This window comes from Haemaphysalis longicornis, unplaced genomic scaffold, assembly GCF_048455015.1.
Source record: "Haemaphysalis longicornis isolate Haplotype H1 unplaced genomic scaffold, Haemaphysalis longicornis Haplotype H1 scaffold_1, whole genome shotgun sequence".
NCBI classification, from domain to species: Eukaryota; Metazoa; Arthropoda; class Arachnida; order Ixodida; family Ixodidae; genus Haemaphysalis; species Haemaphysalis longicornis.
The window spans coordinates 96980243-96993078 of NW_027526203.1; the positions used below are offsets into that span (position 1 = coordinate 96980243).

General features: G+C 48.8%; 1 protein-coding gene across 1 annotated transcript in view; it reads right to left on the bottom strand.

The window, feature by feature from the left end:
• Positions 1-8363: 8363 nt before the first annotated feature.
• Positions 8364-12836, bottom strand: part of LOC144142716 (uncharacterized) — a 42951-nt gene continuing 38478 nt past the window's right edge. Inside the window, exon 7 of the mRNA XM_077674422.1 lies at positions 8364-9207. Within this exon, the coding sequence (XP_077530548.1) occupies positions 8932-9207 (276 nt within the window). The 3' untranslated portion in view covers positions 8364-8931. The remainder of the gene's footprint in view (positions 9208-12836) is intronic.

Genomic DNA, 12836 nt, shown 5'->3' on the forward strand with positions numbered 1-12836 from the left:
CAAACGGGAAAAAGCGGCGGTGCACTCACCAAGCACATGTGCAGTTTTATCCCCTGCATTCTCGCTGGATGCCACGTGATAGCGTCACGCGACCACTAGCGCCTCTGTGCGCTCCGCCCGCGGCACGTGCAGTGGCTGTGTCCGCACCATGAGCATGCCTGTGACTTACAAATGTTAAAGAATGCTCACCCCAACGCATGCAATCTCACTTCTAGTACGCCTGTATGCTAAAGCCGGTGGCCTCCAGTGTTCACCTGAAAAATCACAGCTCTTTGTCGCCCGCCCTAACGCCAAACTACACATCAATGAAGACACTCAAGTACTCCCAAGCCCCATAATAAAAATCCTGGGCCTACATCCCCAGTCCAACACCAAGAGTGACGATCCTTCCAGCGCCTCAAACACAGCATCAATCAAATCATACATATAATCAGGCGAGTTCCCACCAAGAAGACAATACCGTTCGATTAATTCAAGCTTTTGTCCTCTAGAGAATCACTTACCTCACCCCCTATCTTCTTTGCCGCAAGGAGGACATAAAGATGCTTGATATAGTGATTATAAATGCGGTTGAGCGGGCCATTAGTCTTTCCATGAGTGCGCCCACGAAGAGGGCTCCTAGGATGGGGCTGCACTACACCGTGGAAAAGCTGATAGAAGGCCACGTTTCTAACCAGAAGCTCAACACCCTCACTGGGGATCATGCAGTTGTCTACACAGACGCCTCCGAAGATCTAGGACAGCAGTACGTCATCATCGCGGCTACCTCCAGAACCAACCTCCGTGCGTGTGCCTCACTCAAGACCCAAGACATGACGGCAGCAGAAGAGGCAACCATCGCCTTGGCTCTCACTCAACCAGGGGTTTGGAAGGTGGTCACCGATCCCCAACAAGCCTACCGGAATTACCAGTCGGGTTGGGTCTCGCTGAGCTGGACTGCGTGTGCTAAAAAACCACTCCCCCAACGGTTCCATTCAGCTCATTTGGACACCCGCTCACACTTTCATGGAGGGCAACGAATACGCCCACCAAGAAGCGTGCGCTTTTATCCCCGAGGCCAGGGAACCGGGCGAGGACAGACACCCGCTTGTCATGTTCAGGGACATAACCCAGCATTATCGTCTTCAGAGACGCACCCTATCTCACCTTACCCCGACCTTTCCAGAGAACAACAAACTATGCTACGGCTCATCCAATACGGCTCCTTCCCACACCCGACGCGTGTTCACTTAATGCACCCAAATCGCTAAGGCGCTGAATGTAAATTTTGTTCAAAAGTAGGAACACTCCGCCAATCTGGGTGTGCAACTTTAGCCCTGAGCACCCTCCTCTCTTTCCTTCAACTACCCAACAAGAGCAATGGGGGATGCTGCTGTCCAGACCCCGCTGCCTACCCAGCTTCAGCTGGTGGACAGAGCACAGGCGGCGGGGACTGCATATGGGCTACAGTGAAGAAGAAACCACTCCTCTGGGCCGTACTCTGGGCAGTTCAGAAATCTCAATAGGAGTATTTCCTCCTCCACCATCTCCTCCTCCTTATCATCTTCATACCCTTCGACCGTCGCGGCTGCTGATCTCGTTCGTCGCCTCCGTCCGCGACGGCAGAGACGGAGAAGTCAGATCGTCTAACACCGGGTTTAAGCTTTAATTTAAAAAAAACGTCTTTATACTCATGTGATATACCAATTAAACTCAACCAACCACCGTTCATGCATCATGTGAGGGATTTAACCTTATCGGGAATATCGCTTTGAAGTAATAAAGGACGCTGTTAAGTACAATTCACTTCTCTCTGATTTCGTTATTTGGAGATCGACGTGAGTGAATTTAAAGGACGTCGTATGGGTAATCGTTGGGGATGCCGTTTACAGCTTTGCTTTCCAACCACATTCACAGTGTGGATTGGTGCGAATTTTTTGTTCGCGGGAGTTTTCTGTTGACACCAACGGTCGCGACAGGACCCTTGGGGTGTAGAGGTAAAAAGCTTTGCTTTGAAATTGTCAACTGACACCCCTCCAGAATTGTGGAAGGCCTGTATTCTGGAATAAGTTCCTTTATTACACGAGCTTAATTCATTTTACGGGAAACTAGGCGTTGCTAAGTTTGTTCAGATATTTATCCGTGGCTCCTCCCTTGCATGGGATTTTTTACAGCCTTTTCTGGAAGCTTTCATTGAAGATGGTGTGACGGTCGTGTGTGTGCCCGGACTACTCCGAACCAGATGGAAGACCTTTGGCCGCAGGAAGTTTTTCCGTGGGAACGCGTGGCCGCTTCGCTAAGGACACATGGTTCCTCTTTTCCTCGGGGCGAGCCAGGCTTCTCTCCGCTCGACGCGTCCTTGGCGTGTGGGCAGACAGCCACGTCGTCCACCGCCGCTTGAAGGTGGTGCCTCTCTGATGCCGCTCAACACAGCCGTGTCTTTCAGTATGCAGACGATACGTTATTAGTTTCGCGTAACGTTGATTATGATCAGGCGGTAGATGCGTTGAGGAGTGATGCTGATAATGTAATGAAGTGGTTTTGCAGCAACTTGATTTCTGTCAACACTGCTAAAACAAAACTAGTATGCTTCCACAATCCTTTAAAACGTATTCCTGTTTTCCGTCCATTTTACCTCCATTCTCCTCGATGTTGTAGTAATTGTTCCTGCCTTCCGATAGAGTACCAGACAAATGTTAAATATTTACGTATTCTTTTTGACTCGAATATGTCCTGGAACAGTCATATGGCCTACATTTGTGGGCACCTCCGTAAAATTTCTTGCTTGCTTTATTCACTTAAGTTTCTATGTCCGATCACTGTTAGAAGGTTAATTGCGCATGCCCTAGCTTACAGTGTACTCCGTTACGGCATTTGTTGTTTTTATTTTTGTACTGCTTTCTGGCGTAAGAAAATTAATGCTATGTTGGAAAGAATTCTTCGCTCAGTTATGTATGGTATGTCACGGGATGAAAACCTGAGCGTCTTTGCCTGTTTGAGAATGCACTCCTTTGACTCATTGTTTAAGGAGACTGTTGTTTTGAAATATCTGTACACAAAAGAATTCTGTCACACATACACTCCTGCTCGTGACTTGCGCCCACGTGATCGTTTTGTTATTCCACGTGTTCGCACTTATTTCGGGGAACATGCTCGTTCCTTCTATGTCCCGCGCACTATGAACGAGTTGCCTGATGTCTTTTTTTCTGACATTACCCGCAAACAAATCAAGTCGCAGCTTCTACAAATGCTCAACTAATTTTTTTTTGTATGTTAATACTATTCCTAGATGCTCCCCAGCTGCCGGGCGCTGCCCTACAAGCCCATGTTGTGGCTTAGGCAGGCCTGTATTGTACATTGTATATGAATAATAAAGTTTATTATTATTATTATTAAGCCGGCCCTTTTTCCCGCCGTTGCTCGGACGTAGGAGCTGGAAGAGATAAAAAGGAGCGAACGGGGGGGATTGAGGTTAGACTTGGGGCGACCGTCTTGTCATTCGGACGCAGCCGTAGGAGCAATCCGAAAGCGCATCCCTCCCAGGAGCCCACTCTCTGCCAGCGTTTCCTGCCCCGGTCTACACCTCGAGCCCGCCGAGCTACCGGTCCTGCCCAGCCTCCCCTTCCTGACCGCGGCCTACAGCTCGAGCTCGCCGAACTACTGGTCCGGTACTGCCTCCCATTCCTGCCCTCGGGTTCACCGTTTCGAGCCACCGGCCCCGCATTGCCTCCATCTCCTGGCCCCGAGACTCATTTGGCCCGTCGGCGACCCGTCGACGAATGACCCCCCACAACCAGAACGATTCCGCCCAACCTGGTGAGGAAGCCGGCACCAAAAACGCCCGTGTACGGCATTTCGGCGCACTCTGAAGATGCCCAGGTGGTCAAAAGTTATCCCGAGGCCTCCACAACGGCGCTCATCATGGTCTGCGTTGCGTCGGCGCGTTAAACCCTACAATAAATCATTCAAAGACCTTGCAGCTCATTAAAATACGTTTCAATGAAACAAAGCCCTTTGGCGGCCGTTTCTGGGCTCAGCAGCGTCACCGTCCTAACTGAGTGAATGATGACAAGACGACGGGTGGAAGAAATGCTGTGCCCGAGGTCTCGGGTTCGATTCCCGCCAGCGGTAGCCGTTTTCCTGATGGAAGAAACATCCCCCTCGCGAGGGGCACGATCAAATGCAGAGCATTTCCGGGGCGCACGACGTTAAGTAGTTTGCGTTACGTTAATATTGTTGCACTTGTGGCAACTGCTGACGAGAGAGCGCTGCGATGAGTGCGTTCCAGCCTCGCCGACACCGCCTTTATCACGCCACGATCGCGCCACGCGCGCGCGATGCTGACGTCACGATCACGCCACAGATGTTGTTGATCCCTAGACGCGCGCGCCCCCACCTGTTGGGCGCGAACCGACCGCGGAGAGAGCGCGCGATGCGAGCGGACAGTAGGCGAGGAGGAGCGGGGCTGACGAGATAGCGCGGCGATAAGCGCGTTCCAGCCTCGCCGACAACCGCCTTTATCACGCCACGATCGCGCCGACAGGGCGCACCTGCGAGCGATGCGGACAACTACGGACGCCAAGAACGGGTGACATCATGAGTTAAAGAAATGCTCTGCATTTAAAACGTGCACCAGACATAAACCAGAAGATTTCATAATACAGTCAACAAGTAAATCTAGAGGACGCAGTTTAGTTCCCATATACTGCATCTCTTGATACACCAGTTTGGTGCTTTCATTGATTGATATCTTCTGGTGCATACACTTCCACATAAATTGACAAAAACACCCCTGATTACCCAGCTGACTTTTCGATAGCTTTGATTCCTTCTTCGCGCCTAAGCTTTAACCTACCTATATGTCAATTTTAACACGATAGGTGTCATGCGTTCAGTGTATGTTTGAAAACCTACCCCATACAATGCACTGCAAGCGCATTTGGTAATGTGCTTTTTTGTTTCATTTTCAGTCATGGATAGAGCAATTTATACTTTTGTTTCATTTTCAGTCATGGATACAACAATTTATACCTTCTATGCATCGCTTGAAAAGATTAGTCTGATGACCCGGGAGTGTGCTCACACAAATCGCGGCCCCATCAGTTTATCTACGTACACATTTATCTGAAAATGGTATCGTGGTTCTGAGGGCTGCTATAAAAAGGGGACATGATAGTTTACCATCCAAAGAATTTCGTGCAGCTCGGCGAGAAGTAGCTATTGCGCGCACCCATTTGTTGATGAGGTAGCAGCCAACGGCCTTCTCGATGGGCTCGTAGATGGGAATTTCTATCGCGAAGCAGTGTATGTCCCCCCAATGGTTTTTGTTCAGGGGGAGCCGCTTTACTCAGCGCCGCTCCGGGCCTCCTCGCCACCGCCGGCCCCTCTTTTACAATTGTTATTCCCCTCGGCACCACCAATGCCTCTTTCACCAGATGAGCAGTCGGCGGATGACGGCCGAAGAACATGTAGCCGCTGCGGTTGCATCCTTAAATTTCCCCTCGCCGAGAAGCTGCGAATTCCTCGCGGTTGAAATGCGAGTAGCCCGCTTGAAACGGCGGCGCGAGCCCATAATTCTTCGTCTTGAAAGGCTTTTTGAGCGACATTTTCGCCGGGGTATGTCACTCGCTTTGCAAGAATATATGCGCCCATCAGCGGTTGCCGGTTTTTCGTGCATTGGTTGCGGGTAGAAGGAGGGGGCGTGCACGCACAGCTGGGCTCCATGCCGCTCCCTATAACATGCCTGATGGGCTGCTTGGAGATTTAAAGGAGCCATGAAGAGAAAATGCAAGTTGGTTTTATTCGAAAGATTTCGTGTTTTATAGTGCCCCCAGCGCTTGTCCGTATACAAACGGTGCTTTATTCACTGAGAAATTAAACAATTTAGGTTAAAATTTTGATTTTCCCGCTCAATCGTGCGTTTTCGTGGTCCCAAGTGACATCACAGGAACCGACCGCTCTGCAGCCTAGAGTACCTTCATTCACGCATCCGCCGTACAGGGTAGAGACACGTAACGCTGGCGCCGCCATGTTCGGTTGCTCGCTCGCCGCCGAAGCAAGTCATTGTGTCAAAACCGCGCTAAAATTATCGCCGCAACGCGGTTTACTGAAGAAGTTTGAATCATATTGTCTGTTTCGCGTTCCTAGGTCTCGTGGGAAACGAAAAGAATAACGCGTTGAGCCCGTTGGCCCAATTGCGGCGGCACGGGACCGTTCAAAGGTTGTCTCCACCCTGTACAGCGGTGTTGGTTTGTTCCCGCGTTTCTTTACGTTCCGTAACCTAGATGGCGCCACCATACCGTGGCAAGCGTTTCTTTTGTTTTTGCCCGCATTTAAACCTGGCTTGTTTTTGTTCTGGGAGAAAATATTCGTTCCCTGAAACAGTGCTCGCTCGACAAATGGGGTCACGTAAGACACCGTTGCTTGCGTCAATCGGCCAGTGTCGTCTGAGACAACCCCAAGCCCCGTAGTGCTGTGCAGCGAAACCAAGCATGCTGTGCGCAGTACGAACAGCAGAACGCATCAGTACTTCTATGTTTACATGTGCTTTCGTAACTTCCACTGTTTGTCCCATCATTCTTATTGCTTTGTAAAGAATGTGCCCTAAATTTAAGCGCAAATCGCTCGTTCTTCTAGTTTGTAAGCTCTACCTAATTTGCGTCTGCTTCTGCCAGCCTCCGCCAATCGCAGAGCTTAGCTCATGTGACATCACAGGTTCTGTTGCGGGAAATGAGCTGGTGGGTCGCATGACCATTCCCGTTTTTCCTAATTATGCAGCTTATTTGAGCGAAGTTTACGTTAAAGGTGGTGTCAGTATGATTCTAACGAGACAATCTTTTGAATGAACCAAACTTGTGTTTTCTCTTCATGGCTCCTTTAAACGTGAAAACCTCATGGCTCACTGCGCCCTGTCAGCTGCCCTCCGTAACCGAGCTGCTTGGGTCTGGATTGGTGTATTACGCAGACAGTAAGATTCCTACGACGGGGGAGGGCAACGGAAGGTCACATGTTTGTCCGCTAGAATAAAGGTCGAGGCCTTCCAGATTTTAACTCGCTATGGGGCGGATGACGCAGAGCAGAAGTTGAAGTAGCGTCGGCCGAACAGAAGCTTGAAAGGACATCAAAACAAGGGAAAACCGCTGCCGCTACCGTTCCCGCCTCAAGAACAGCTACTTGCCCGCTTTGAATCCCGACGCGCGCCAATGTTGCTTGTTCAGCTTAAAAGGGCTGGAAGAGCGGCATTTTCGACGGCGTCTTTCATTTCTAAGCACACGCATACATCCGGTTGCGGTTTATGCCATATGAGTTGGGAGTGCAGGAAGGGGGTGGGGGGGAGGGGGCGTCTACACGCAGCAATAGGTTTCACGCCCTTTCTCACAACCTGTCCGTTGAGCTGGCGGGGGGCTTAAACGGGGATGTCAAACGGCCCAATGCGAACTGCCGGTGTCCTCAGTGCTCGAGTGAATTGGGTTGGCATGTTACACAGACAGTAAGATGCCTGCGACGCCGGAGGGAAGCAGGCAGCTCCATGTTTGGCCGCTAGAATAAAACTCGAGTCCTCCGAAGTTTCATTAGGCTAATTGGATGGGATGTATGCTGAATCGCAAATTACAAAGAAACGTCTGTTTAGATCACTACGTGGACGCGCCCAGCTTCGCTAGTCATCCGTCTTCAGGGAGTGACAGGGCACTAATATTTCATTTACCCAAAAATCACGCGTTTCTCGGTCCTCTCGGCTTTCCTTCGGCAGCCAAGAACGCCTTGTTTCCAGAGAAATAAACAATTAAAGCTGGTCTGTCGGTTTCCTTTAGTTTATTCGGGGCGTGTAAGATCAGGTCACAAAGTGCGCAGGGCAAGCCTGGGCTCAAACTTTGTCGCTTGTCTCCATTTTGCCGAAAGCCTGTTCTTATTGGCTTTGACCTTCGTCGGAAAGATGGCACCTCAAAAACAAACGTACGGCGGTGCCCAGACAAGGTTGGCCTGCCCCGCCCTCCCCCAACCCCTTCCCTTACGCCGCCTCTGGGGAAATGCGATGATGAACCACTGGAGCCTTAGAGATTACGTAGAAAATGCACAAAAAATGGGCCAGCAGCAAAGTTTCTTGTCCCCGTCTCCTAGCAGCGTAGACGATCGCGTTGTTAATAATGACTGAGTTTAGCCGCTGGCTGTTGTATATGAACACGTATATGCGCGAGTAATAAGTACGTACGGCACCTACGCTCTCGTGTCCACCCACATGCAACTTTTGTTTGCGCATGTATAGCGAAGCGAAAGATTTCACTTACAACGAAACTAACAAAAGCCCTTCCTCCCGCCCAGCAATGTTTTCTACCTGAGGCTTGTCTCTTTCAAAAAGGACAACCTCCTGAAAAGTTTCCGCATTCATTTATTTTGCGTTGACATTTCCCTGCCTTAGCGTTTCTCTCCCGAAAATGCTTCGAAAGCTCAGCTAATGTCATTCCACTGTGAATCCGCGATTCGGGATTTCAGGAATTGTATCTCGGGAAAGTTTATGAAGCGTCATTACCTGTTCTAACACTTTTGGCATATTCTTTGCTAATAGGAGGGGTATATGTGTACTCACGGCCCTATAATCGTCCAACATTGGCTGCCTTGCTTTCACACTTACGGGTCGCTTTAACGGGCGTAACATTACCATGCTCAGTAATACAGCCAGTATTCCAGTGCTTTTCGTCTTTTATTATGGAAGTTTCACTTTTGCTGTCCCATTTGTTTTGCCCAGTTTGTGGAGGCAGAATACGGGACAAGGCATGACCTAGTGAGCCCTACGATAAAATCCTTTCCGGCCGGATTATATTCCAGTTGTGGCGCCCTGCAGACCCCAGGGGGCTACTCAGGGAAAGCCCAGAGCCATCTGCGGGATATGGCGATTGTCATCATCGTCATCATCGCAGTGATTGGCTGGTCCAACAGGACAGGCAACCTGTCGGCTCAGTCCAGCAGCTTGATGAGGAGCAGGATCAACTTTAGCCGGCTGATGGGCGCGAACTGGCCATCGACATTGAATTCGGTGGCCTGGTTTGCCAGCGCGGGCACCGTGGGGAAGGAGCGTTCGAAGGCCTCGAGCTCGGGCATCGCCTCGTCCTGGTTTCGCGGAAAGGCCACGGCGATCGTGTTCGTCGTGGGGCCGAAGGAGCGGCTCAGATTGAGCATGAAGGGCTGCAGCCTGGTGCTCGTCATGTTGGACAGGATGGCAGCTGACGTCACCTGCAGAAGCGAAATTGGGGGCTTTGTTCTCACCAATCTCACACAGTCAGGGCTGCTTCTCGCGCTGTATTTAAGACAAGCAGGCCAGCTAAATGCGGTGTGGCGTTTACATAGTTCACCCGACAAAACAAACAAAAAACCACACAGGAAGCTCTCGTGTTGTGGGCTAAAACATGGCACACGAGTTCTGAAGTTGAATGGGAGGAGTTACGTGTACGGTGTAAGGGAGAAATAGGCGACAAAAAGCAGAAATAAATTTAATGAGAAGGACGTCATGCTACACCGAAATACAAGATTAAGAAATTGTAACGTACTGTCCTCCCTACCGACAAATTGTTCACAGGAAGTGACAAAGGAAGTGACTGAGTGTTGGAAAATTCCGTTCATGAAATACCTCGCTTGTACAGCATAAGAGTACGGCTGCGGAGCTGGATATAAGAACACTAGTTCCATGACCGGCACTTTAGTATTGTAAACTGCGCGTGCGAGGTGCTATAAACAAACTGCAAGTGCGAAGGTAGCAGAAAACGAAGCAAAATAGTCTGAGGTGGTGGACGCTGTACTAGCGTCGCGGTATGAAGGGCGCCTAGCCTGGCTTTGCGCCCCCGCTATATTCTCTTACAATACTAAATACATAGCATCTATTTCTGTTATTAAAAAACACGGGTTGAATGACATGAACAAGAGGTCATTACGGCAACCAGAAGGAAGGGCGTTGGAGGATATCCGGCAAGCTTGTTTTGAGATAGGAACCATTAACTGACAAGCTGTCATTAAGTGGAGCAGCAAAAATGTATGGGTGCAATGGCGACGCCTCCGAGAGACAGTGAATAAAATAGGTCACGGCTCTACGAAATGAAATGGAAAGAGCCTTTAAAATCTATGAGCCAAGCCGAGGTTTGCAGAATGTGCTAGTAATCAAGGGATACCTAAATGGATTAACGTATACAGCACAAAGCCCCCAGAGAGCTCACAGCTAAGCAGTGGTTCTAAAACAAGCACATTTTGTACACGAGACTCCACTCAGGAGCGCAAGACCAAGTGTAGGCGCTGCGATGAACATAGGTAGTGTTCACGCGTCAGAATTATGGTTGAAAAAGAATTAAATGTTCTCAACAGACAATGATAAAAACCGTCGCTAAACAATTATTTCTATCCTACCTTAATAAGCGTCATTTGGTAGCCGGACTCATTCCCTGCTGCAGGACTGTTTGTTTTCATGTTGGCGCCAAGAGACATCTCATGGCAATGTGCCGAACTCTTGGCTGAAGAGAAGGACAACCCAGCCAAGCGTTCATAAGCCTAACCAAGAAAAAACGACCTCTGTCTTTTGTGTACAATCTTGATGGTTTTAATATTAGTAAAGTTTACAACGTAAAATATTTGGCATCACATTCTCGCAAGACTTAAAATGGGAACAGCACATTAACAATACATGCGCCAAGGCATTTAAACAACTAGGATTTCTGCGTAGAAAATTGAGCAAAGCACCTTCAGCAGTTAAACTAACCACCTACAAAACCTTGGTCAGGCCTATCCTAGAATATGTAAGTATAGTGTGGGACTCTCACCAAAACTACCTTCGCCACAAAATTGAAAGACTGCAGAACAGAAAATACTCTTGGCGCGACAGTGCAACGGACATGCGTAATCAAGCGCACCTAGCAACTCTATCTTGCCGGCGTCATGTTGCTTCCATTAAGTTTTTTTATCTCCTTTTTCACGGTCACCTTAAAATCCGTAAAGTCGACTATATTCATCCGTCTGGCCGCCGTTCTAGTAGGAAGAACCACGATAAATACATACGTCCCTTCAGTGCTCATAGCAATGTGTTGAAATATTCCTTTTTCCCTCGCGCTGTGAACTCTTGGAAAGCGCTACCAAGTGAAGCTGTTAATATTACAAATATTGGTCAATTTTGTTCATTTGTGGAGCAGGTAACAGAGCTTGTATAGTTACTTTTTGTTGTTGTTCTTGTTGTTGTGATAGCGAAAAACGTGTTTTGCAGTGGCGTATTGTACTTTTTTGTAGGTATATTGTTTTTCATGCGTAGCACGCGGTTTCTAGTATTTTTTATGAAGACACCGTGGAGACACCGTGAGGGTTTTATAAAGACACCGTGTAATAAATAGCATAAAAAAATTAAAACGTGACAGTTAGCCTATTTCTATCCCCAGGCTTGATAACGCCCTAGATGGGGCACACCGCAGAGGCGCTGCTTCGTACGACACGGTCCGAATTCTTAATGCAAGTGCACTCAAACATGCAGAATTAACCAATGTTAGCACGCCTTGTGGTTCGTGTAATGCAAATTTTATATGGCAGACACATCTTGGTGACCTTCAGCCTGTTTTTGTGCGAAACCATTTTCTGGTTGGCGAAAATGGCCCTGCAGGCTTGTTGGTGTCGCATGCACCCCTTCGTGCAAATTTAGACAAATTGGGAGGGGGTGAAAAGGAGAGAGAAGACAAACACACAAATCTTGTGCGTGTAGAAGTCCCTCTTTCCTCATCGTCGCCTTCTATGTTCAAATGTCAAGGTTTTCTGGTGTCACTTGTTTGTATTTAAATCCAAACGATGATTTTAGGAGTGCGCGTGAAGAGACAAAAAATGCGTCCTGTTCTCTGTGTGCGGCAAATACACCGGAAGCACTAAATCGCGCTTGGCCGCTATGATGAATGTATAGCCATGAAGGATTTCAGTCAACTGGTTTTGAATGGTTTTAGTCATCGTGTAAAATCACGTTCACTTGTCCTCACCTCCCATTCTCAAAGGGCGTCCGCGTACAATTGCGCAATAAAGTCGGGACATTCTTTCGTTCCCCTCGCTTTAAGACTCCAATCTCGGTCTCTAGAACCCCGCATAACCACGGGAAAGCTGTAACCCTGCAACACTTTCCGCTGACCGTCCGGATTGCCTTTAGCGGTGCACTCCATTGCAAAATAATTATCATCACGCCAAAAACTTTCGAAATCACTTCAGTTTTGTTAGAGTTCGACGAGAGAAACCATCGCTTTGGCCCAATTACGTGCCCTTCCTTCTATGCTCAATCTTTCCGTAACCAGGCGAAGCCTTCCCCCTATCGCAAGGGGCCGAGACTGCATCTCCGCCCGCAGTACCTTCCGCTTTTCAGAGGACTGTGCATGTTCCTTTGTTCACCTAAACGCATGCTCATCTAATACCCGTGACGGCACGCGGAGGAAAAAATTGAGGGCCTTCAGACAGGCTCGTATCGGTTCATGACTTTCACAGTGGTAATTTTTTCCGAATCCTCAATCTTTCTTCAGTCTTTCACTGCAATATTTGGCAGTTTGCCGTAGCAGGTAGACGGGTAATATTTGGAAGAGACGTTCCAGGCAGTGTGGTCCAAACATGGTGCGAATTGCTTCGTAGCGTTTAAAGAGAGCTGCTGGGGACCCTTATGTGTGTTGTATCGGTAGATTGACTGAATCAATATTTTAAAGCAGCGTTCGTTTCGTACGCCTTTGGGGGGTAGCCTCACGCTTTGTGATACATTGGAGTGAAGCGTGTGAATGCGGAAACGAGTCCCAAGTATGGCTGCGCCCCAGATTCACTGAAAAAAATCTTCATAGCGTTGGGGTAATTAAGTAACATATTGCGTTGCATTT